Genomic DNA, 27784 nt, shown 5'->3' with positions numbered 1-27784 from the left:
CCCTAAATGCCGAGCGCCAGACAGGGTAACAACAAGTACCATCTTTTAACGTCTTTTGGTATGACGCGGCCGGGGATCGAACTCCGGACCTTCTGCTCTCAGGGCGGACGCTCTACCACTAGACCACGGAGGCGGTCTACGGCAAGCATAGTCTCCTGTTACGGCAAGCATGGGTTGCTATTCTATTCTAACCCGGATCTTCACGCTCCGCCTTGATGTAACTGAAATACAGTTCATAGCGGCGTTAAACCCAACTAACTCACTCACTCTTGTCTCCAGGTGATAAAGAAGAACGCGTTAAAATTGTAGTGGTTTATTTTGAGGAAAAACAAAAATATATTTAAAAACTGTACATTTTAGATTTCCGTATAAAATACAACAATAAAATCTCCATGAGCAACTTAGTTTATATATGATGACTGTGGTATTGTTCCCAACGTAACACAGACATTTGAATCACAGTATATGCAGCACGTGCCGTCTATTGACTCGAAACATACAACTTTGTCTTGCTGATTAAACCATTGCGATGACGCTATGGTTGAAGCTGATTCAGAGCTTGTCATTGGCCATTCTGAACGCGCATTCTAACAAGTAAAACTGAAGCAACTATCCCATTATGCAAAATCATAGAGAATCTACTATAAAATGGTTCTAGTCGCCAGAATGTCTTCACCTGACGAGGTCCGATCATGTGGCTTACCAACATGGATAGCCAAGTTACAAAGGGCATACATGCATATACAATACTCGATTCGGCAGATGTAAAAGGACAAACAAACAAAGGACAGACTACCCGTGACCTACATGCAACATGGACAACGGACATCTTGTTGCTGGTATAACCTGGGGCAGAATTATTTATTTTTTGCAGCAATTTACACCCAACCCCTTCCCACAAAGAATGTCAAATTGTCTGTGTCAAAGCACTAAGGCATTTTTCCTGAAAGTTCCTTGTCTGATAGGTGGTGAGTTTCCCAACCTCATGGTACCGTAGACCAGACAAGCGCCGTTCCTTATCAATATATACTGCTCAAAACAAGTCAAAGAAAACCCACAACTGGAAGGCTGTGTGTTGCAATACCACCAACCATGACAAATTAACTGTTGGACTTTTCTTTTCTTCTTTTGAGTGGTATTATTATCAAAACAGTATATTATTATAATAAGTAGTTCATGAATACATGTTATTATTCAGTGTGTGAAAATTTAATTCAGCAGTAATTCAGTGGTTTCGGTCTCTGACTTTTCCCTAAGTTAGTATTATTGTCCCTAGTCAGATGTAGGATAACAGCCCCTGTTGTTAAACATTAACAGAAAGTTTTTGACTGTCAATCGGAAAATCCCCTGACAGTTCCTTGATCTGGAATTCCACCATGGGAAGCGTATGGTCATTTGAGTCAATAACGTAAATCCCTGAATGTAAGACAAAACATCCACGAGTAAACATCTATCTACAAACTCCTAACATCGCTTTTAAAAGAACAGTTGGTAAAGGACGGCAATGACCAGCACCAGTAACATAAGTGTGAGGAGTTTGTGGGACGACTGTGTCTCTGTACCTTCAGGGAGAGGTCTGGTCTTAAAGGGGTACTCCATTCTATCTGTCTGGGTCATGATAGCCTCCCGGGCCCCCGACCACGTGCCCGGCCCCCTCAGGCGGTATTGGTAGGGGGTGGTTGGGCCGAAGTAGCACTTGAGTCCGAGTTTCGGATCGGTCAATAGAAGATGACCTTGAACGGAAAGAAGAGTAGCAACAATATTTCACTGTGGTCAGATTAAAAATAAAAAAGCGGACCAGGAACCTACTTCTGTGTCTCTATCCGGGGTAATGGAACCGATCAGTAAAATTGTTTTAGGACCAAAGTATAATTTCTTAACGGTCAAATTCAGCTGACTTCGATGATTGCGTGTCATCGTTTCCCAACTGCATGGGTCGATGCTCATGATACCAATCACTGGTATGTCTGTCAGACTCGATTATTTATATGCTACTGTCAAACAGCTCGAGTATTTCTGATTGCGGCGTTAATCTACGAATGTGTGGCATATGGATGCCTTCCTACGATGGTCGATTGGGACGAAGTGGACAGGGAGGTAGGGTAAGGCGAGGTGAGGTGAAAGGGGGGTTTAACGTCGCGTCCAAGATTATTGCACTTATATAGCGACGTGCATGTACGAGTGTGTTTGTGTGGCTGCTTGTACTAGTCCGGACTGATGCCGATTCATAGTGCTAGCTCACTGAAACACCATGCCGCAGTTTAATATGAATATCCCACTCAGACACAGTATACTGTTTCCGAGCTGACCAGTCCTTGTTTTAGCCCCGTAATGCCGAGCGCCAGACAGGGTAACAACAAGTACCATCTTTAAACGTCTTTTGGTATGACGCGGCCGGGGATCGAATCCTGAACCTTCCGCTCTCCGGGCGGACGCTCTACTACTAGACCACGGAGGCGGTCAGTAAGGTAAGGTCAGGAAAGGAAAGGCACGACACTATGAGGGATAATCCTCAACTCCCCTACTTACCAGCTTTACCCAACACCCAACCGGAGGGCAAATAACACTCGTCTACATATTAGCTACACACAAGGGATTGGAAATAGCCATTTCGTGGCTATGATATTGCTGAAAGCGGTGTTAAAAAAATACCCACTCAATCACACAACTACATATAACAACTTCGGTTGGTGTGGTTCTAAGGGAGATAACCCAGTCCTCACCTATAGCTGGTCGACATCCTACAAGTTCCGCCAGTTCGTCCATGAAGTCGACGTAGTCGACCTGGATTGTGTGTCGCTGGGACTCGACATATCTCGCCGCCATGGCCGCCTCCTTCTTCCCAATGTCCGCCCACATCTCGTACTTTGACGGGAGACTGCACGTGCCCTGGTGGACGGAGAACAAGACATATGGAACACCATGGAATACACATGAGGTACAAGGAACACAGAGAAGATGTCCCTGCTAACACAAAACACTAAAATATTGGGACACTGTTTAAACAGACGTTTAACATTTGCAGAATCGGATTATGCAGATAAATTAAGAGTGTCGCATATTTTCCGATATAAACATTTTCCCAACATTTAACCAGAAAAAAAAGAAAACTTCTTACTTTGAATACTCTGGTTGCTAGGCGACACTGCAATTCCGCAATGGGCATAATGGCGCCAAGAGGTTGAAAACAACCAATCACCACCAATGTCTGTTTCGGCAGGTCAGGTGGAAACATATACTTGAACATCTTGACCTTATTCTTCTGAACATCGATCACAGACTTGTCAACAAACGGGAAGCCGAATATATACCCTGTAGCCAGTATGACAACGTCTATGTTATCTTCCATCGTCCCGTCAACAAACTCCACGCCAGTCTTGGTAAACCTCTTGATGTCCGCTTTTACCTTCAATCGGCCAGTCGCGATTCTATTGGGCAAGTCATCGTTTACTGTGGGATGTTGGGCGAACACCGAGTGTTTAGGCTTCAAGGAGTATAATGCGTGGTCGAAACGTTTGTTGAGCTGTTTCTGAGCGATGCTGCTGAGAGTATCCTGGGACAAAGTGTGTCGAATCTTATTGATGAAACGTGTTGATCGTAGAAAGTCTACGGGGATGCCATTGTCCGAAATCCTGTTGAGCACCCAGGTACCGCGCCTCGTGCTCAGAAACACCTGTGGACACAAGAAGCTGGAATTCATGTATCGTAGAAACTCAATTATGGAAGTGGAAACGCAATACCCAAAAACAGCCCATGGCTAGGGGCCCGTGCAGATTGGTCTATTTATTCCTGGTCATGTGGCTTTTTGCAGAACGTTATACAACCAAGTGTGTGTATGTGTATGTGTCTGTTTGTTTTTTAACGCCGCCATCAGCAATATCCCAGCTATATGACGGCGGCCAGTAAATAATCGAGTCTGGACCAGGCAATCCAGTGGTTAATATTGTGAGCAACGATCCACGCGGTCAGCGTATGATGACACGCAAGCACCATGTCACTCGCTCCTACTACCAGCATATATTTCTGGGGACTAATTCTAACCCGGAATCCCCAAGGGCTCGCCCTTAGAATGATGACAAGTGAATGTTCTTTGCGCTCAGTTAGCAATATTCCAGCCATGTCACCACAGCATGAAGACAATGGCGTCTGAGACTGGCAAAAAATTGACACTCATAGCGTTAGCACGATCTACACTATCGGGACACATTGACACCAACCGACCAAGCCAAAGTGCCTGACCACACGTTCCTCGTTATTCCCACAAGCATGGTACACTGGGGACGTGATCCAACTCATCCAAATATCCCGAATCAGCTTTAATTGATATCGTTTCCAAAGTAAACACAGGATGTGACTCCCTACAATTTGAAGGCTGTATGTTGCAATACCCATCTGTCATGCACGAATAATAAATAATAGAACCATATGAAAACAAATTAGATATTCTCTGACTTCTGATGAGTGGTATATACTGTATGTTTCATCATACTGCCTCCCCTATCCGCCATGTTGACATATAACGTGAATCCAGGACTAAATAAAGCCAATTAAAAGGTCATCATCTCTCACCTGCCCCACCCTGCTCAGCTCCACAGCTGCGTCCCCGCCTGAGTTGCCGACCCCGACAACCACCACCCTCTTCCCAGTGTACCCGGTCCAGTCCTTGTAGTGGTGAGAGTGAAGGATCTCCCCCTGGAAGTCATCTTGACCTGTAAAGTCCGGCACGTTCTTGCTGGCGTGATGACCGGTGCACACCATCACCGCGTCAAACGTCTGCGTCTCCTCACTTCCGGTCTTGTGATCTCTGACCTGCAGATCCCACCTTCCGGTCTGCTCGTAGTCACGTGATTTCTTCACGGACAGGATCTCTTTGTTGTATTGGATGTGTTTGCTCAGGTTGAAGGCATCTGCGTACATCTTGAAGTACTGCCATACCTGGAGTCCGAAAACTTGACAATAGATTCATGAGGTCACCTGAATAGTTTTTCTTTAGCTTTTGGTTTGGTTTGTAACACATTGAACTGCAATTCTTACGATAGCTTCTCTTTTACTTTTATGAGGTCCTGCCGATGACTTGTATAGTTTATTAAAATTGTTTTTAGCAGTTTTGTAACAAAATTCTTGAGATAACTCCTCCTACACACACAAACCTACTGCATTGTTTGAACTATGATAGATACTCCAGAATCTGACAAATGAGTGAGTGAGTGATTTCGCCCATTAGGCCGCTTTAAGTACATTCCAGCAATATCACGGCCGAAATGGGACTTCACACATTTTCCCCATCACTCGCCGGCGTGATGAGCAAACGCTTTAACCACAAGGCTGCCCCATCGCCCAACATATGACAAATTAAATGAAAATAGGTCGAGTTCTGTACTGTTGATGTCGCCGCCTGTTTCTATCTTGATAAAGCAGTGTAATTTCGTTTGACCTGGACTCATGAGATAACAAAGTGTGCAAATGTGACGTTCATCCGTATGCAGTACCATATAGCCGAATGACGTTCATCCGTATGCAGTGCCATGTATCTGAATGACGTTCATCCGTATGCAATACCATATAGCAGAATGACGTTCATCCGTATGTAGATACCATATAGCTGAATGACGTTCATCCGTATGCAATAACATATAGCTGAATTACGTTCATCCGTATGGAGTACCATATAGCTGAATGACGTTTATCCGTATGGAGATACCGTATAGCTGAATGACGTTCATCCGTATGCAGTACCATATAGCTGAATGACGTTCATCCGTATGCAGTACCATACAGCTGAATGACGTTCATCCGTATGGAGATACCGTATAGCTAAATGACGTTCATCCGTATGCAGTACCATATAGCTGAATGACGTTCATCCGTATGCAGTACCATACAGCTGAATGACGTTCATCCGTATGCAATACCATATAGCAGAATGACGTTCACCCGTATGCAGATACCATATAATGGAATGACGTTCATCCGTATGCAGTACCGTATAGCTGAATGACGTGCATCCGCATGCAATACCATATAGCTGAATGACGTTCTTTCGTATGCAGTACCATACAGCTGAATGACGTTCATACGCATGCAGTACCATATAGCTGAACGACGTTCATACGTATGCAATACCATATAGCTGAATGACGTTGATCCCTATGCAGTACCATATAGCTGAATGACGTTTATCCATATGCAGTGCTATGTAGCTGAATGACGTTCATCCGTATGCAGTACCATATAGCTGAATGACGTTCATCCGTATGCAGTACCATATAGCTGAATGACGTTAATCATCCGAGGAAAAGTGTAGTGAGTTTGATACTGAGTGAGTTGTGTTTAACACCGCTTTGAACAGTATTTTAGTTACATCATGGCATGTCAGTTTGATGTGGGGAGAAAGCCTGAAGTACTTCAGGTCTCAGACGTTTACCATTTGGGTGATTCCCGCGAGCACTGGTATGGTGTTCCAAACCTAGAACCTGGGATTCGAACCCGCACACATACATATCTGTCACGCATAAGGGAAGTAACCCCGACAGGGAATCCGAAAAACAAAAGTGAGTGAATGTTGGTAGATGCCGCATAGAACAGCATTCAAGCTGTACCACACTGATCTGAAATTAATCCAGATTGGACCAGACAAGACAAACATGGGACCATCCATTTGATACTCTTGGGGTGGCCCGCATTTCCCTTAATAAATATACTATTTAGATAATAAATATATGTTTGTACTTGAAAATACCCCCAAATTTTAGAGCGATACCATAACGGTGTTATCGTTTTTGTTGACTTGCATGCCATGCTGGTAAAAAACGGTAACAGAGGCTGGACCAAGAGATGCCACTGAGAAATCAATATAAAATACAAAGCTCCCTCGTACTGATTGTTAGAGGGGCGGTCGGGTAGTCTTGTGGTTAAAGCGTTCGCTCGTCACGCCGAACACCGGGGTTCGATTCCCGACATGGGTACAATGTGTGAAGCCCATTTCTGCTGTCCCCCGCCGTGATATTGCTGGAATATTCCTAAAAGCGGCGTAAAACCATACTCACTCACTCACTCGCTCTCAGGCAATATGTTTATCCGTTTTGACTCAAATTGGGATAAACAAACTAATATGACAAGCTGCATAATATTCAGCTGATCATAAATAATAACATTAAAAGTGTCATCTGTCGAAGGGATCATTTTACCTTGAATATAAATTTAATACAAAATAAAACCCATATTGGGCCCCATTCGATGTGAACAAACACGAACGGTTCATTTTCATCGAAGCAATGCGTTTACCTGTGTGTTGTGCATGAAATTGGGGTACTCTTTGGGTATAGGAAAGTCGCTGAAACACATCATCTCCTTGCTGGTGTTGATGACAGTCGACTTCATCACGCACCCCTGATCCTCGCGGACTTTTTCCGTAAAGTTCCATAATCCCCCGAGCTCGTCAGTTCGCTCAAAACAAAACGGCTCCAGCTTTTCGTCAACACAACATTTGATGGCAGTGAGACCGCTACACCCGGCTCCAATGATCGCCACCCGTTTCGCCATTTTGAATCTTACCAAGGATATCGTAAAGATACACCGATTGGACTTCGACCAAACGCGCTGTCAACAGTGTTTACTCTACGTGCGATCTAGCACACAAAGGACTGTTACTCTGGGGGCTCCGTTGAAAGGCAGCTTAGTTAGGCGGTAGAGTGCATATCCGACTTTAATTGCTGAAGCTGTAAGCCCCACGCGGTCTGTGTGTGTTGGTGCATAGTGCATATTGTATTTAACGTACTGAGGCACGGCGGAAACGTAGTTAATATAAACCTCGTGTTTACCATGACTCACTGGACAACGCGAACTTTAAAACTGGATTTAAATATTTGTTTCCACATGGTAACATGACTTATATATATATAGATATACTTCACTGATGAAATACGGTATTTATCTGACAATATAAAATCGATAGGTAACTCGAGAGAAATAACACTTAATGCTTAGACTGCTTCACCCAGTAACGTCTCACACACAGAGGAGCCGACTCGTAATTCTCAAAATGATTTAAGTGAGTGACTGAGTGAGTTGGGTTTAACGCCACTTTAACAGTATTCCAGTAATATCACGGCGTGTCAGCTTAATGTGAAAGGAAAGCCCAAAGTGAGGCATGCCCCATGACGTTTATCACTTCGGTGAAACCCACGAGCACGGGTATGGTGCTGACAAACCTAGGTACATAATCGGGGCGAACCGGGATTCGAACCAACAATCATAGGTTTCTGGCGTGCCCAAGGGACGCAACTCTGCACAGCGAATCGCGGCGCCTTAGACTAGTGGGCCACCCGTGCCCCCCAAAATGATTTAAGAGCGGGATTGAATACACATACGTGAAAGCGTAAAATATATCAATTAACTAAATAGACAAACCGACTGCATTAAGTCGCATTGACAAAGATAAACCAACTGGTAGTTTCAGGATTGATTAAAACGAAGCCATAACAAACAAGCTAAAACAATAAGGATTTAAGTTCACATATAACAGTTGGGTTCACACAGCGTGTGTACGCCTAAAGGCGAATATATAAGTTAACATCACTGATAGTTAATCAAAATATAACAATGAAATAACTGAGAGCAACTTGGATAAAATAAGAAAATTGTTGTTTTGTTCCCAAAGTAACAGACATTTGAATCACATAACATACATCACATGTCCTCAATTGACTGGAGGGGCGGTCAGGTAGCCTACTGATTAAGCGTTCACCCGTTACGCCGAAGACCCGGGTTCGATTCCCGACATGGGTACAATGTGTGAAGCCCATTTCTGGTGTCCCCCGCCGTATCGCTGGAAATATCCTAAAAGCGGCGTAAAACCATATTCATTCTATTGACTCGAAAACATCAACAACTTTGTCCTACTGATTAAACATTATGACAATGTCATCTGGTTGCTGTTGTTTCTGAGCCAGGAATTCACTGACCATTGTGAATGTGCATTTTAACAAGTACAACTGACGCAACTCTAGGCCATTATGCAAAATCATAAAGGAAAGTATCAACCATAACAAGGTTTTAGTCTGAGAAATCACTCGAAGCTCTTGATTCCTATGTTTCTAATTCTGTTAGCTCAATATCCGTTCTCGTGGGTTTCACCAAGTTGGTAATCGTGTGAGACCTAAATAATTTCGGGGTTTTCTCCAATATTAAGCTGACACGCCGTCATATAACAGGAATACTGTTCAAAGGGCGTTACACCAAAGTCACTCACTCCGGAGTCAACATATTCAAGTGATTTCTCCTGTAAAGAATGAGATACCCCAGTGGTTCGTTCGGGGTCGATTGCTGCTAGTACTCATGTACCCCACCATGATGTATCTGAAATGTTTCTAAAACCGTCGTGTAAGCATTCTCACAATTTGTGGCAGAAACAAATCTACACACTCACATGATGACGTAACATCACCAGGTCGGCCACTTCCTGGTGCATCTGGAGCTTCCACTGACCACACGTGATAAGGGATAGGACACGCCCACACCGGCCACGTGTTTCTCCACAATGTAAACACTCACAGTGACTTACTTTCCGTGCAACAATCGATGTTTTACAAGTAATTCTATTTAGGCACCGATTTCTTCTCTAACGATTGTTTTCACTCTAACGATTCCTGATCTAATAGCTACCCAGAATGTAAGACAAGCAAACTACAAGGACATACATGCATATAAAATACAGACATCGCAAACAAAACTGTGTAAATATAATGTTACTGGCCGATTCAGCAGCATGTCGTATATAAAAGGCAGAACAAACAAGGAGCAGACCTTCCAATACCCATATGCAACATGGACTCCGAACATCTTGTTTCTGGTATAACTGGAGGCAAATATTCCTTATAATTATTTTGTAATACATAAAGTTTTCCAGCACAAACTTCCCAACCCACAAAGAATGTCAAATGTCGGTGGCAAAGCATCTCGGTAACATCTTTACTGAAAAGGTCCTTGTCCGACAGTTGTTGGGGTGTCCTATCTCATGTAGCATTATAGTAGACAAGCACAGCTTCTATATTAATATAAGTAGTTCATATATATAAATACAGTACATTAAGTAGTTCATATATATGAATACAGTACATTTAGTAGTTCATATATATAAATACAGTACATTAAGTAGTTCATATATATAAATACAGTACATTTAGTAGTTCATATATATGAATACAGTACATTAAGTAGTTTATGTATATTAATATAAAATGTAAGACAAGCGAGCTAAAGGAAACACATGCACACATTACAAACAAAACTGTGTAAATATCATGTTACTGGTTGATTCAGCAGCATGTTTTTTTAAATAAAAGGCAAAACAACCCTGAGTAGGTCATCCAATAGCCACATGCGACAGGGCTAGAGAACATCTTGTTTCTGGTTAAACATGAGGCAATACGTCATTATTCTTTGGCGCAAAAAGCATTTCGGCACACCGACCCCCTCCCCACCCTCAAAGAATGTCAAGTTGTCAGTGTCAAAGCAACGACGTAAAATCTAAGCTGAACAGTCCCATAGTTGTTTAAGTTTTCCAATGGTTTTCCGATTCAAATAAAACTGTTTCCTATAAAAAATCCAGGGGGGGGGGGGGGGGGGGGGGGGGTAACTGCGGGGGTTCTGGCGTGCCCAGCGACCCGCGGCGCCTTAGACGACTGGGCCACCCGTGCCCCCGTATCATCATAACTAAGTTAAATATATTAACTAGGTCTTGGACGCACGTTATTATTCCGCATATGAAAATGTATCAGCATAATCACATTCGAGGCGTAGAAGTGGCATAGCCAATTAAGATTTCAGCAGTATTTACGTTGATTTGGGGATTCCGTTTTCTGACCTTTACCCGACGAAGTAATAATTGTCAATGGCCATGTCAAAGGTAAAGGCAACGGTTGTATTGATTTCCCTGATTTTGAATTTCCAAAGTGTATATTATGTAAATATCTGAATATAAGATAATACAACAGCGAGCAAACAGAACTTTACAAACTCGTCACGTCGCTTTTAAAAGAACAGTTGGTAAAGGACGGCAATGACCAGCACCAGAAACACCAGTGTGAGGAGTTTGTGGGACGACTGTGTCTCTGTACCTCCAGGGAGAGGTCTGGTCTTAAAGGGGTACTCCACTCTATCTGTCTGGGTCATGATGGCCTCCCGGGCCCCCGACCACGTGCCCGGCCCCCTCAGGCGGTATTGGTACGGGGTGGTTGGGCCGAAGTAGCACTTGAGTCCAAGTTTCGGATCGGTCAACAGTAGATGACCTTGAACAGAATTAGGAGTAGCAACAATATTTCATTGTGGTTAGATTAAAAAGCGGACCAGGAACCTACGTTCTGTGTCTCTAACAGTTCAAGCAATAGAAGAGCTCATTAAGATTGTTTCAGAACGAAAGTAACATTTCTTAAAAGTCACATTCAGGTATAGACGTAAATTCCAATATATTTGTCATGATTGTATGCCATCGTTTCCCAACTGCTTGGATCGATTCTCATGATCACTGGATTGCCTGGTCACACTCGATCATCTGGGTGTTAATCAACGAATAAGCAAGAAAGAGTGTCATATGGATTCCCTTCAGCAACTGGCGACGGACAGGTAAAGTCAGGTAAGGTCAGGTTAGGTAACGTGAGGTTTAGTGAGGTCAGTTAAGGGCAGGAAAGGTCACGTGAGGTTAAGTGTGGTCAGGTGAGGTCAGGTGAGGTCAGGTAAGGAACGGCACAATGGGATATAGTCCCAAACCCAGCTTTACACAACAAGGTATGGTACTAAGGAGAAGAACAGTACTCCCCAATATATACTCTTAAAAAACAACAACGCAAAGCAAGATTTGTGTGAGGTAGGAAAATATACTAAACCGCAAAAAAACGTCACCATGGAAGGAGAGAAACCTTATTTGTCGAAACACTGTAAACATACTTTGAGACTGGGCAAAACTGATTATCAATGAAATTAAAGTGTCAAATGTTCTTAAAGTGAAACACAACACTAATCTCTGAGAAAATGGCATCACAAGTCAGTATCTCGTGTGTCCGCCACGTGCATTGATGACTGCCGTGCAACGTCGATACATGGAATGGATGAGGCGGTTGATGAAGGCCATAGGCACTTGAGCTCACACTCTGAGGAACGCCTGACGCAGTTCAGCGGCAGCTGTCGGCCTTGGTCGGACGTCATTCAGCCGTCTTTGAATCTCGTCCAACAGGCGCTCAATGGGATTAATGCCACTGCATGGTTCTGATGCCATTCTGCTGGAGGAAGGCTCTTGTTGCTCTCGCAGTGTGGGCACAGGCGTTATCATGCTGAAACTCGTGGTTGCGTCGACGTGTCAAATGAGGTATGGTCTCAAGATTTTATTAATGTACCGAGCTGCTGTGACACCATTGCCTCTCCCTGAACCAATGTTCTGGCATACCACAGGGCCGACCCTCTGTGCAAGACCGATTCCACCCCACACCATGATGCTCGGACCACCCCAAGAGTCTCTCTCAACAACGCAAACATCCAAATAACGTTCCCCACGGCGGCGTCAGACTCTCCCTCTGCCATCTGCTGTTGAGATACAGTAACGGCTCTCGTCTCAGAAGAGGACTCATCACCACTGCTGGTGGCACCAATGTGCTGTGTTGTCCACTGAAGACGGTCCCGGCGATGACTTGGTGTCAGAATGGGTCCATGGTGTGGCCTGTGACAGTGGAGGTGTCTGCTCGTCAATCGTCGACGTTCGGTGTCCGCACTAATGTGTCGTTGGTGTGTCCCCATGGTCTTTCGAGCAGTTTCCGCAGTAGTAACAAAGCGATCTTGAAGATGCTGTCGCACAATCTGACGATCCTGACGTCGGGTAGTGACCCTTGGTCTTCCACTACTGGTCGGTCATCTGTAGTGTTGGTGGTCTGGTACCGTTGCTGGAGCCTGTATATGGTCCTTACGTGGACTTGAAATGCATTGGCTACTTGCCGGGCGGTTTGTCCATCTTGCAATCGTCCAAGAGCTTGGTGTCGCTGATTTCTTGTCAATCTTGGCATGTGGTAGCAATTCAATAACGAATGAATGTTATCCGATCTGGGTGGATTTTTATAGGACAAGAAATGGGGGAACGCATGCGCATGTTCAATTTGCACGGAATTCACGTGTATCGGGTTACCATGGCCGTTGGGCGATCGGTTTTATTGTATCTGCTTTGTTTATTTATCATCAAATTTCATTTTTCCGGACAAAGAAATGTTAAAATTTAGAAACTTACAAACAATCACCCAGATATTTAAATGACAACTTTTCATGCAGTGTTACTTGGGGTGACGTTTCATTTGCGGTTCAGTATACATTTAAACGAGGAACCGTACAAGGTACTGAGCCAAAATGTTGTGGAGAGAACACTTGGTGATTGTCGTCAACTCAATGGGAATGGTAGCCCACTCGCCCTGCAACGCAAAAGCCAACTGTTGTAACGTCTGGGGCTGTGGTTGACGTCGACGAAGACGTCTATCCAATTTATCCCGTTGGCTGCAATTGGGAGGACGTGTGGTAGGAGAATTTCGTTGATGTGTCGTTGATCGTTGATTGTCCTTGATATGGACCAAATCTGTCCTGCCATGAGGAGAGATCCCCCCCCCAAACACATCATAACGCTGCCCCCACCAAACCTGTCCACTTCCTGTAAGCAGTTTCCGGCGTAACGTCCTCCCCGACGTCTGTAGACCCGTGCTCATCCCACCCGTCGACGGAGGAGAAATCTTGATTCGTCGCTAAACCAGACATCTCTCCAACGCAGTTGACGACACCGATGCATTCGTTGTTGACGATGATGTCGACTCAATATGTCGCTTCGAACAGGACGTCTTGCTCGTAGACCTGTTGCTCTTAAACAGTTTCGTGCGGTCTGGTCGTAGATTCTGTGCAGTCCGGGTATTTGGGATGCGGTTGAGGTGGTTGTGGTCGTCCTTTCACGTAGGTGGCGAAGCCCATGTAGCGATCTTGGGCGGCGGTGGTTACTCTTGGTCGCCCGACCTTGGCCGATCACGTGTTGCTGCTGTTGAAATCGATCCCATAGCCTGGTGATGGTGCTGGGTGCTACATTGAAACCCTGGCTACAGCTGATCGGGATTCCCCTGTCTGCAAGCGGCCTATGACGTTGCTCTTTGCACTTCTGTTAAGGCCCGGGTACGATTCTCCACATGGGTACAATGATAGATAGATAGATATTCTTTATTTCCTCCATTTCATGAAGAGTACAAGGTATACAGTGAAAGGACAACATCTATAGTATAAATGTGCACACACACATACATATATATATATTACATATATGTCAGAAGTAGTTCATATACATAATATCATATTGATTATTTGTGTTATTAGATAGACAACTAGCATGTGTTATTTACAAATGTACACTTGTTTACAATACATACATTGTTTAGTATAAGCAGCTTTGGATGACTTCATCCCACTTTTTTACTGCACCACCAATATTTATCATGCTCTCTGCCCATACATTGTAGTCTAATTCTACTTCAAGTTGTTCAGGTAAACCGCCAAGCAAAAAAGTCAGAAAGGTGTCATCGTCTGCCCAGATTCTCACAAATATTTTAACATCAAGCAAATCAATGATTTTATCAAACATGATATTTCTTTCTTCTAAATTCTTTTGACATGACATGAAAACATGTTTCACTATATCATTCGCAACTGTTCCACAAATACATTCCTTTGATTCCATTGGCATTGAACCTAAGCGAACTAGCCTAGCTAAGGAAGTAAAATATTCTGGTCTATCGAGAGCAAGTTTCCATAATCTATGTTCTCGTCCAGATCGTATTGTTAGATATCTTGACAGAGATAATCTGCTCAGAAACGCATTGTTTAGTAATTGTTTTTCGTGTAGGTGAATCTTTTCTTTCACCAGTTTTGACCATAATCGTTTCTTGATGAAATTTGAACACATTATATAATCATTAACCTCGTCAGATAAATTATATTTGGAGACAAGATGTAGCATGCTAAAGATGGGTGATTTCGTGTCCCACTTGTTCTTATTAACTAGTGTTGTTTTATATTTAAACTGTCCAAGTCGGGCTAGAAACATTTGTTTGAAAATATACATTAGGTTTGAATTACATAGCTTACCAAGGAGCAAAAGCTTTTGTTGATCAATGTATCCTTGTACTGATATAGCACCAATTGTGTCCCTCTCTATTTCTTTAGGCATACGCTTATTAAAACCCTGGAGTTTCTTACAGAAATAGCGTTGAGTGATTTCTAGCATTTCATATTCCTTTAATGATAGTTTTCCCCACACATTACATCCATATAAGCCACAGGGTAATATCACTCGTTGCCAGATGCGCACGGCGGCTATAGGATTAAGTCCACCAAAGTACAGGCCAGAATCATGGTTTACATTTATCAATTTTCGCAGTTTTTCACATGCTAACCTCGTTCTTTCTACCGAAGTTTTAGCAGTACTTATGTACACTCCCGCATAGACAATTGCCTTTTGAACAGGTAATTTTATCTTACCAATGTAAAGATGTTCAGGCGACACTATTTTTTTACTACATCCAAAAGTTAGGACAGCACTTTTGAACACATTGTATTTTAACTGCCACTTGTTACCATAATTTTCTGCAACGTTTAGGAGCATTTGAAGACCTGTTGTGTTACAGCTGATCAAGGTCGTGTCGTCTGCTAACAGTATTCCTGGGCATCGTCCCCATGGGAGACATAGTCCACAATCGGAACTGCTTAGTTCATGAAGCAAATCGTTTATATAAAGAGTAAAGAGCCATGCTGATATGACACGACCCTGACCTACACCCTGTTTAACAGGGAAAACATCAGATTTGAAGCCAGCAAAGCTAACACATGAGTACATAGAATTGTAAGACAAACGTAGAATTCTCCATAATTTACCATTTATACCAAATTTATGTAATTTGTAGAAGAGACCGTCAAGCCAAACACGATCGAAGGCTTTCTCGTTATCGAGGAAGGCACAATATACTGGTGAGTTTCTTTCGTTAAAGTATGAAATACTTTCTAGAAGAGTGAGAGCCGCCGTTTCAGCACCAGCATTTTTTCTAAATCCAAACTGTAGTGGGTGAGGGAAGGTTACATCGTCGCTTGTCCATTTTTCGATTCTGTTGAGAAGCATTCTTTCGAAAAGCTTACTTAGGACTGAAGTTAGTGTTATGCCCCTGTAGTTAGATGGATCACTTTTACTTTTTCCTCGTCCCTTATGTACTGGTAAGATTTCGCCAATATGATACATTTTGGGTATATATACCTTGGCCGATCACGTGTTGCTGCTGTTGAAATCGATCCCATAGCCTGGTGATGGTGCTGGGTGCTACATTGAAACCCTGGCTACAGCTGATCGGGATTCCCCTGTCTGCAAGCGGCCTATGACGTTGCTCTTTGCACTTCTGTTAAGGCCCGGGTACGATTCTCCACATGGGTACAATGTGTGAAGCCCATTTCTGATGTACCCTCCCGTGGCATTGCTTGAGGATTATCTAAACCTCGACGCAAAATCCATACCCACCCACTTACTAATTAAGCAACAGATACCAACTTAGGAAGGTGTCGTTCAATGGTACATATGACCAAGTCCTCACCTATACATGCTCTCAAATAACTTGAATATTCCTGATCTCGGCGTTCATCACCGAAAAACAAAAGTGGGTGTCAGGAATTCCTTCCAGCGATAGAACATAATTATAACATCTTAGGACATGGGGTACCGACTACTTCTGTGTACACTGTTGTAGCTCTCAGTCTACACTGCAGGTATGACAATAGCCAACTATATCAATCAAAATCGCCATGTGTTCTCAAATTTGCCTCTGTTTGATGAGACACTGGACCTTTGCCTTTTTGAATACAATTGATCACCTTTGTGGACCTCTTCTCGCATAGCCTGTTGTGTAGCCCCCCTATACATCTCTACTTCTTTACCTGTCAGGTGATATAGAAATGAATGTGAATATAAGTTAAGAAATGAAATAAGCTCAATGAGAAAGGTAATGAAAATTATTCGTGGTGACGTTTGTTTGTTTGTTGAACGCCTCACTCATCAATATTCCAGCTATATGACGACGGTCTGTAAATAATCGAGTCTGGACCAGACAATCCAGTTACTGACATCATGAGCATCAATCTACGCATTTGGGATACGATTACATGCATCAACCAAGTCAGCGAGCCTGACCACCCGATTCCGTTAGTTGCCTTTTACAGCAAGCATGGGTTGCTGAAGACCTATCCTAACACGGATCTTCAAGGGTGACGTCACAGATCTGCAACAGAAACTAAATATATCAAAGGAAGAACAAAATGTTATTCGACTTGACATTTGTCCTGTAAACAATCAGGTTCATAATGTGTTTTATTATTTCATTGGGTTGGAATCACGAACAGAGGGCCCCGCGAGAAGTGGTAGGAGGTGAGGTGTAATTGGGTTTAACGTCGCGTCCAAGATTATTGCACTTATATAGCGACGTGCATGCACGTGTATGTGTGTGTGTGGCTGCTTGTACTAGTCCGGACTGATGCCGATTTATAGTGCTAGCTCACTGAGATACCATGCCGCAGTTTAACATGAATACCCCACTCAGACACAGTATACTGACTCCGAGCCGACCAGTCCTTGTTTTAGCCCCTTAATGCCGAGCGCCAGACAGGGTAACAACAAGTACAATCTTTTAACGCCTTTTTGTATGACGCGGCCCGGGATCGAACCCTGGACCATCCGCTCTCCGGGCGGACGCTCTACCACAAGACCACGGAGGCGGTCAGAAGTGGTAGGAGAAATAACATTATTATTTATGGAATTCCAGATTGGTCAAATATCTGATGATGCTGTACAGTTCTTGAAAAAGACATTCTAAAAAGCATTGCAATTTGTCAGCAACTCTGTAGCCTGGTGGTTCACTCACTGGGCTGCATCTACAAAGGTTGCGTGTTCGAAACTTTCGTCATTTAGGAGATAAACCTACTGTGTTTTGAAATTTGATGTAGTCCCACTGTAGAATAAATACCTCTATATTATAATTTTGAACCGAGCGCTTTAGCGTGTATTAGAGGAAATATAGATATGTTTTACAGTTCACATGGGGTGATCGATCGGCAGCCATTTTCTGTGAATCGATATGTAGGCTATCTATGTATTCATACGCACGTTTTTTTGTGAAAAGGCTTAATATATTTGAAAGGGGTTTCCGTAGCAAAAAGGAAACCTCTTTTTAACCAATCAGAATCAAGCATTGATCAATGTCATGGTAGGATTGATTTTACATTTCATTACATGTAACAATCTGAATCTGAAGTTGTATTAATAAAATACCAGGGATATTATAAAGCATTATGGAGCATCCTATAAAATCCCTGTTTGTGAGATTAAAACTGACTGGAGAACATTCCCTCACTGGTGGACTGACTGAAGAAACTTGGATTAAGACATTTGAATCAACAGACTCTTTCCCTGATTACATAATGCAGAAGCCAGCATAGCAAGGACTGGAAGATTATCAGGTGGAATATGTGTTTATATACGAAAGTTGCTTAAACGATTTATCATCAATACATGGATGAAAGCGAGTGGCACGCATATTCTGTTTGATAAAACTTTGTACTGATGTGTGTCCATAAAACCAGAAGGTTCAACATGGTATGATACTTGTGCGAACTCTCGCAATGGTATCGCGCTATTCCAGGATGAACTCTTAGATATTCTAACCAAGCAGGTGACATGTCCTGTATATTTTGGCGGAGATTTTAGTTCCAGAACTGGAACAGGGCAATATGGTGTAGAAGACGATATCGTGGAGTATACAGAAGGTCAAGACAACTCACACTGACTTTCTTCTTGACATGTTTGACCTCAAACGATATTCAGCGGATAAAGTTTTTCATGATTTTGGTAAGTGTTTACTTAACTTATGTTCGATATTGAATGTACACACCATGAATTGTCGTTGTGGTAGTGACACGGGCTAAGGAAACTTTATTGGTAATAGAGGAGCTAGTGTAATTTATTATTTTCTAGGTACGGCAGATATGTTTTGACATTTGTAAACATTTCACCAGTCTTGTCATCAGTCACAGCATCTTCCGCTTAGTATGTCGTTACGAGCGCTTCACTCTGCTTCCGTGCCTTCCTCAAATGATAAACCCCGGATCTTTTTTAGATTCAAGTGGGAAAGAAATAAGAAAGATATGTATTTAGCAAATTTATCATCGGAAACGTTATCCTCCCTTTCTTAGAAAGGCTTTTTGAAAGCCTTGTTTTTTTTATACTGAAACTCTTGTGTTTACGGTGAAAATATGTAAAAGCACTGTGAGAGAAAATAACCATTGGCTTGACTGGGAGTGTGAATTACATAAAAAGGAAAGTTGTATCAACTTTTTCAGAAAAAAGAAGGAAAAGGAAGCCCTCTCTGCATATACAAGAGTTCGAAATAAATATACGACTACATGCGGACTGAAGAAGCAATTATTTTTCTATCAATACAGAGAGATGCCAAAAGAAACACTTCTTCGGCAATATTACGAAAAAATAACTTTAAGACGTAGGAAGTAATAGTATAGAAATAGACGATTGGTTGAGAAATTGTTTGATCAAGGTTATAGCATTGCAGGCCTCAGTAAAGCTTTCAAAAAGTTTTATAGTAGACACGTGGAGAACATTTCCAAATTTGACGTATCAGTGACAAAAATGATGTCCGATGAAATTCCCTATTTTGACTTGACTAGATCTATCTATCTATCTATCTATCTATCTATCTATCTATCTATGTATCTATGTATCTATCTAATGAAGGTTTATGTCTTAGGGGAGATAACCCAGTCCTCACCTATAGCTGGTCGACATCCTACAAGTTCCGCTAGTTCGTCCATGAAGTCGACGTAGTCCACCTGGATTGTGTGTCGCTGGGACTCGACATATCTCTCCGCCATGGCCGCCTCCTTCTTCCCAATATCCGCCCACATCTCGTGCTTTGACGGGAGACTGCACGTGCCCTGATGGATAGAGAGCAAGACATGGAATACCATGGAATACACACTTTTCAATACGGTTTGGTTTAACATTCACAGAATATGGTCAGATCAGGTTTGTCCAGACAATATATGAGTGACAAATATTTTCCCGTAAAAACATTTTCCAGTAAGTAACCAGAAAAAAAGAAAATTGCTTACTTTGAATACTCTGGTTGCTAGGCGACACTGCAATTCCACAAGGGGCATAAGGGCGCCGAGAGGTTGAAAACAACCAATCACCACCAATGTCTGTTTCGGCAAGTCAGGTGGAAACATATACTTGAACATCTTGACCTTATTCTTCTGAACATCGATCACAGACTTGTCAATAAACGGGAAGCCGAATATATACCCTGTAGCAAGTATGACAACGTCTATGTTATCTTCCACCGTCCCGTCAACAAACTCCACGCCAGTCTTGGTAAACCTCTTGATGTCAGTCTTAATCTTCAAATGGCCAGTCGCGATTCTGTTGGGCATGTCATCGTTTACTGTAGGATGTTGGGCAAGCACCGAGTGTTTAGGTTTCAAGGAGTATAGCTCGTGGTCGAAACGTTTATTCAGGCGTTTCTGAAGTATACCGTTTACTGTTTCCAGGGACAAGGCGTGTCGAATCTGATTGGTAAAACGTGTTGATAGAATCAAATCGGCAGGGATACCATTGTCAGCAATTCTGTTGAGCACCCAGGTACCGCGCCTCGTGCTAAGAAATACCTGTGGAAACAAGAATCTGGTGTTCATGAATTTTAGAAACGCATACATGGGATCCAATTCTTTTTTTAACCGTACCTTTAAATATTTTGGAGACAACATGGTGAATGAATATCAATCCGCCCACAGCCAGTGTGTGCGTGCGTGTGTGCGTGCGTGCGTGTGTGTGTGTGTGTCATTTAATGTCCTCTCGCACCTGTCCCACCCTGCTCAGCTCCACAGCTGCGTCCCCGCCTGAGTTGCCGATCCCGACAACCACCACCCTCTTCCCAGTGTACCCAGTCCAGTCCTTGTAGTCCTGAGAGTGAAGGATCTCCCCCTGGAAGTCATCTTGGCCTGTAAAGTCCGGCACGTTCTTGCTGGCGTGATGACCGGTGCACACCATCACCGCGTCAAACACCTGCGTCTCCTCACTTCCGGTCTTGTGATCTCTGACCTGCAGATCCCATCTTCCGGTCTGCTCGTAGTCAATCGACTTCTTCACGGACAGGATCTCTTTGTTGTATTGGATATGTTTGTTCAGGTTGAAGGCATCTGCGTACATCTTGAAGTACTGCCATACCTGGAGTCGGAAAATTTTACAATAAAGTCATGAGGTCACCTGAATAGTTTTTCTTTAGCTTTTGGTTTGGTTTGTAGCAAAAAGAACCGCAATTCTTATGATAAGTTCTTTTACACGCAAACCTATAACAGTGCATGAACCCTGATATATATTTTTTAATTTGACAAATAATAATAATAATAATAATAATAATAATAATAATAATAATAGGTCGAGTGTCTGGTGTCTATTACGAGTTATATCCCTTCTTTGTCCCTCCCATCAGGCACCTCTCTTATCCCCTGCCTCGGGAAGATTCACTTGAGAACACAGAGTCATGTGCATAGTATCACAATTGCGTAGATCAATGCTCATGGTGTCAGTCAGGGGAGGCTTGTCTGGTCCAGAATCGATTATTTACATACATATTGACAGGTATTCGTTAACCGTTCGCATGTTTTGTTTGTTTGTTGTTTCACACCACACTCAGCAATATTCCTGCTACATGACGGCGGTCTGAACCAGACAATCCACTGATTGACACTGTTATATGACAGTTTTAATGTTAAACAATGATTGTAACTGTATTACATTGAATCTGTTGACATTCAGTGAAAGTTCATTGACCAATGATTAGTTGTCACGAGTGTAACAGTATTTAATGTCAGCAGTGGTGAGGAGGTTATTATATTTAGATGCTCGAATTATCTTCAAACGTCCGGAAGAGCATGGATGAATGTCAAGCGATTTAGAAACATGTGGATATTCTGTGATGTTCAAATGACACTGGGCTGGTCTGGCACTGCGTAGAAAATGCTGGAAGATGGTTAGATTATATTAGTGGAATGGGCGCGTCCCTGTCTCATCTCACATTTCATCTGACATTACATCAAGACCAGCCTTCGTGTGAAGATCACTTTTCACCATTGGTGTTCAGCCTAGGCCTATCTCGGAAGCTTGACCACTGTTGCGGCAAGGTCATTATTATTCTGGCCATTCTCATTTCCACTGCTCTCACATTTTATACTGCCATTGAATATTGTACTCCCACTCAATTTTGTATTGCCATTGTAATTGATGTGCAGTAATTTGTATTGATTTGTAAACCTAGTTAATTGTGTAATACAATTGTTGATTGTATACCATTTGTTGTTCGTTTGTTGGTTTCACACTAATTTGCGTTAACAGATTGTTTCATTTTGGGAATCGACACGTAACAACTTCCTGAGCATCGAGCTACGCAATTGTGATATGATGCATCAACCAAGTCAGAGAGACGACCTTCCGATTCCGTTATTGCTGCATTTTTACGATATGTTTAGCAATAAAAAGAGCCATCGGGTCCTGTCTAGCATGTATGTATGTATGTATGTATGTATGTATGTATGTATGTATGTATGTATGTATGTATGTATGTATGTATGTATGGATGGATGGATGCATGGATGTATGTATGGATGGATGGATGCATGGATGGATGGATGGATGGATGCATGCATGGGCGCAGGCAGGTTGGCAGGCAGGTAGGTAGTCGAATATATTTTTTTTCTTGTACCAAAGAAAGATGTATGTGCGGTGGTGGTGGTGGTGGTGGTGTGTGTGTGTGTGTGTGTGTGTGTGTGTGTGTGGTCAGACGATCCGCCAGGGGTCAGTCCGTCCGCCAGTGGTCAGTCTGTCCGTTAAGCAGTGAAATCTCCTCTTCTTCAGGTAATATGTTATAAATGTGGCTAGATATAACAAAGAAAAAAAATTGAATTAAATTGAAAATTGTCACCACAGTAGAGCATTTCAAAATGAAAAGTGTTCTAGTGGCAACAAAATATGGTGGCGGTGCAACTTTAGCAGTGGGCGGATGGTGAGAAACACAGAGTTATATTGTATCACGATTATGCATGATGACATGCAACAACCATGTCAGCGAGCCTGAGCACCCGATCCCGTCAGCCGTCTCGTGCCCGTTTGCTTGTCCTGAAGTAGGTTAGTTATCAGTAGATCGTTATGTGGGTCACAAAATAAGTCGAGTCATCATGAAGTGAGATAACGCTTAGCGAACACGTGCTGTGCTGAGTCAGTGAGTGAGTGAGTATTGTTTTACGCCACGTTTAGCAATATCCCAGCAATATCACGGCGGGTGACTCTATCTTTAATATGCTCGTCATAGAAAATATATGTCAGTTTGGAAAAGAGAAGGCACCCTGTAATCATTTACATGAAGTATAAAAACTCAAAGGTTGGTTGGTTGGTTGGTTGGTTGTTTAACGCCGCACTCAGCAATATTCCAGCTATATGACGGCGGTCTGTAAATAATTGAGTCTGGACCAGACAATCCAGTGATTAATGTCATGATTCACGCAATTGGGATCAAGTAGTCAATTCCCTTTCACTGATTTACCTCCTAAACTAGAAATAAAGGAGACCAGTCAGACCACCTCTTCTATTTCATTTTTAGATCTATGTATAAAGATTTAGAGTGAGTGAGTGAGTTGGGTTTAACGCCGCTTTTAACAGTATTTCAGTTATATCAAGGCGTGTCAGCTTAATATGGGAGGAAAGTCCGAAGTGATACAGGTCTCAGACGTTTACCACTTCGGTGAAACCCAAGAGCACGGGTATGGTGCTGACAAACCTAGAAACATAATTCGGGCGAACCGGGATTCGAACCCACAATCATAGGTTTCTTGCGTGCCCAAGGGACGCAACTCTGCAAAGCGAATCGCGGCGCCTTAGACGACTGGGCCCCCCGTGCCCCCAGATTCAGAGTGACAAAACGCTCCCCACAAGACTGTATGACAAGAGGGATGACTTCAACATACCAATAGTCAACTTTCCCTTCATGTCGAGAACATTAGGCATTGCTGCTGTGCATGTGCAGCTCCGGGAAACTAAAGACAAAGCGCCTGAGAAACCCTCTCGATCGTGGTTTGCCCCGCTTGACAGGGAAAATATCTTTGGCGTAAAACGGGCTTATTTGCATAATTTATGCACAGGGAAAATGAGCAAAGAATGCTGATAGTGCCTTATACTGATTGTAAATATGAGAAAAATGTTAATCAGTCCTAGCGCACAAATTGGGATAAACAAATTACTAACAAGTTGCATAACATTCTGCCAATCGGAAATAATAACAAGCTCAGGGTCACCTGTCGTACTGATGATTTTACCATTAATACAATTTCAATAAAATTTGCAATCCATATAGTGCCCCATTCAATGTAAGCAAACATCTGCACATGCGATATAAGCAATGCATTTACCTGCGTGTTATGCATGAAATTGGGGTACTCTTTAGGTATAGGAAAGTCGCTGTAACACATCATCTCCTTGCTGGTGTTGATGACAGTCGACTTCATCACGCATCCCTGATCCTCGCGGGCTTTTTCCGTAAAATTCCATAATCCCCCGAGCTCGTCAGTTCGCTCAAAACAAAACGGCTCCAGCTTTTCGTCAACACAACATTTGATGGCAGTGAGACCGCTACATCCGGCTCCAATGATCGCTACACGCCTAGCCATTTTGAATCTTACCAAGGGTGTGATTGTGTAGAAAGTCACTTTGACTTTGGAAACATGCACTTTGAACAATGTCTACGTGCAGACTGGCACACAAAGGGCAGTTACTCTGAGGGTTTTGTTTGGCGGTAGAGTGCATGTCTGACTTTAATTACTGAAGTTGTCTGCCAACCTCTGTCTGTCTCTCCTTATTTGTCAGATACCTTGAAATCGGTTGAGTTCTCGCAATGTCAAATACACAATGCTCGTTACCCAAGTGTCAGATACCTTGAAATCGGTTGAGATCTCGCTACGTCAAATACACAATGCCCGTTACCCAAGTGTCAGATACCTTGAAATCGGTTGAATTCTCGCAACGTCAAATACACAATGCCCGTTACCCAAGTGTCAGATACCTTGAAATCGGTTGAATTCTCGCAACGTCAAATACACAATGCCCGTTACCCAAGTGTCAGATACCTTGAAATCGGTTGAATTCTCGCAATGTCAAATACACAATTCCCGTTACCCAAGTGTCAGATACCTTGAAATCGATTGAATTCTCGCAACGTCAAATACACAATGCCCGTTACCCAAGTGTCAACTGGTCTTGACCCCATGAGTCAACTGGTCCTTACGTCTGCCAAGACTGTTGTCTATCTCTCAGGAAACATGTCTGCGAGGTGGAGGAACAGCACCAAAGTCCAACTGAACAGTTTCATTTTGTCTGCTTTTTTTATTTCCATCATGATCTCGATGGAAAATGTTTGGATTTCGACTGTTGAAGCCTCCAAGGCTGTTGTTGGTTGTAGGACCGAATGTCTCAGGGTGGTTCCAGAATTCAATAGTGAAGAGTTTCTCATCGTCAAGCCAGGTTTGGACAATGCAGTCATTGAAGCGCACAGCAGACAAATCTGGGGTGGTTTCCATAGCCTCTATCCATCCATCTTGACCTTGAGGGATGGGAAGAAGGGGCAAGGCCGAGGCACGACAAACCCACTTCTCAACCTCGGGATCATCCCAGTAATCCCCCACTAGTCCGAGGGTCTGGACCTTTCTCCACACAGCTTGCGCATATCATTGTGGCAGACATGTCAAAATCTGTCTGGAGAGAAAGGTTGACCTATAATACGCTGAACATGCATCTTGCGGTTACTCAGGAGACGACGACAGGCAACAGTGTTAAGGCTGGGCATCAGGGCATAGACAAGAGGATAACATCATGATCCTACTCTGGCATGAATGATATGAAGTCGATCATGACTGTAGAGCCCGCAGTTGTGCATCAGTCGCAAAGACCCCCATCCTGTCTTCATCACATCCGTCATAATTTATGGCAGCGGTCAGTCCAGGTACCCTAAAACAATCAGCCATGTGCAGGTGTATAGTGTAATGTAACACCATAGCAAGTGACACAAGTCTATACATGTCACTTCATCTTTATAGTGCTATTTCAAGACTGCAACAGGATATATTGTGGTTTGGAGAAAATAAACTAAACAAACATGCGTCCAAGATGGGGATCATCCTGGCTATCTTTGTCACTATTGTCGGTCACATGTCCAAACATGCAGGGGTTCACTTGCACTTCTTCCTCAGAAATCACCAATTCAAATCACCGGGGGCATCCTACTTGTCCGGCACCTTTTGTCTTAGTAGTAAAATCGCCCAGGCGTACTAATTGGTCAAACAATAGAGGGATTAGGGGGGCATCTCAAGATGTGGACAACAAGATTGTTTCCCTTGTGTATGGACTTCTACCGGACAAGAATTAATCAACATACCACACCTTCTTTGACACCATCCGACGTGGAGCAAGTGAACATAACATCAACCTAGCACCAACAACTGTGTTCACTGACTTCGAAACTGCTGCACAAAACGCTGCTTCCCAGTTATTTCAGTGTCAATTGAAAGGATGCCTCTTTCATTTCCGACAGTGTATCTGGAGAAAGGCGCAGCAATTGCGGTCTCCAACAAGCCTTCCAGAACGACAACAACGTGAACATGCTCATAAGACGTGCTGCAGCATTACCCCTGGTGCAGATGTGTGATATCGACGACGTGTAGGTGAAGACCCTTGATGAATCAGATCTGGACAATGAAAACATTGTGAACTTTGCAGACTATGTGACCGAGGAATGGGTGGACAAAAACAACCGTGCTATGTTGAATCACTTCCATACCACTGGTCCACGTACAACCAACCATCTTGAAGGTTGGCACTCCAACCTAAAGAGGCTTGGACACAGTAACCCAAACCTGTAAAAATTCATTGAAATTATCCAATTTTAGCAGGACAGTAATGAGATTGTAATCATGCAGCTGCAGTCTGGTAGTTTGATGCCGCCAAAAAAGAGGCGGTATCTGAATTTGGAACAAGCTCTTGAAACAGAGAAGCGACTTCTGACTACAAATCAGAAATCCAAATACCAGTACCATGACGCAGTGTCGCATCTTGTTGGTTTGTGAATTGTGAATGTATGTACAGAAATCATATTATATATCGAATAAATAAAGAAACTTTTTGTAATACAATGGGAAAAGTATTTCTGGTGATACTCTTGTATTGTATTTTTTGTGCATTTTTATCTAATAAAAGTATAATTTGAAATATATACAAATGTAGTTTGTAAATGTGTATGTATGTGATATTCCACAATTTGTGTATGGATATACTTGAATCTTTATTTTTAAACCAATATCAATGGAAATAAAATGTTGAGCAAAAACACTTTCTTAGTTTCTATGACTGAGGCCGGACTACTGGGGACCATCACTGAGAGACTTATATTTGAGACGACCCCTCGTCTTAAACACACATGGTGGGGATTAACTGTTTGCCGGCTGCCGGACAAGTAGGATATCACCAAATCACCAAATCGCTTCCAAGAAACATTCACATTCCATGATAACTTGTAAACTAGTGTCACTGTCAGGGTTAGTTATATCGGGATGTTGATTTGAGCTAACGATATTCCAA

At 42.8% G+C, this 27784-nt stretch overlaps 1 protein-coding gene across 3 annotated transcripts; it reads right to left on the bottom strand.

Moving 5' to 3' along the window:
* Window positions 1-297: 297 nt before the first annotated feature.
* Window positions 298-24877, bottom strand: LOC124144814 (flavin-containing monooxygenase 5-like). 3 transcript variants are annotated; one of them, XM_046514397.2, is made up of 5 exons: window positions 24568-24877; window positions 4570-4935; window positions 3119-3673; window positions 2724-2889; window positions 298-1733 (listed from the first exon to the last, which is right to left on the bottom strand). In XM_046514397.2, the coding sequence occupies exons 1-5, from the start codon at window positions 24823-24825 to the stop codon at window positions 1477-1479; spliced, it is 1602 nt and encodes a 533-aa protein (XP_046370353.2). In that variant the 5' UTR covers window positions 24826-24877; the 3' UTR covers window positions 298-1476. The 3 variants fall into 3 exon arrangements, with proteins under 3 accessions (XP_046370353.2, XP_046370352.2, XP_046370351.2); XM_046514396.2 differs by lacking the exon at window positions 24568-24877 and adding an exon at window positions 7285-7817; XM_046514395.2 differs by lacking the exons at window positions 298-1733; window positions 2724-2889; window positions 3119-3673; window positions 4570-4935 and adding exons at window positions 10950-11288; window positions 19878-20043; window positions 20221-20775; window positions 20969-21334 and having other exon boundaries at window positions 24568-24876.
* Between the last annotated feature and the right edge of the window lie 2907 nt (window positions 24878-27784).

This window comes from Haliotis rufescens, unplaced genomic scaffold, assembly GCF_023055435.1.
Source record: "Haliotis rufescens isolate VD_foot unplaced genomic scaffold, xgHalRufe1.0.p SCAF_8, whole genome shotgun sequence".
NCBI lineage: Eukaryota > Metazoa > Mollusca > Gastropoda > Lepetellida > Haliotidae > Haliotis > Haliotis rufescens.
The sequence above is the reverse complement of the archived record's forward strand: the minus strand, read 5'-3'. Positions and strand labels throughout refer to the sequence as shown.

Coding starts and splice junctions, on each gene's coding strand:
- LOC124144814 (XM_046514397.2), bottom strand. CDS start 24,825: ATGGCTAGGCGTGTAGCGATCATTGGAGCCGGATGTAGCGGTCTCACT. Junction 3,674..4,569: donor AGCTGAGCAGGGTGGGGCAG/GTGAGAGATGAT, acceptor TTGTGTCCACAG/GTGTTTCTGAGCACGAGGCG. Junction 1,734..2,723: donor AGGATGTCGACCAGCTATAG/GTGAGGACTGGG, acceptor TTTCCGTTCAAG/GTCATCTTCTATTGACCGAT.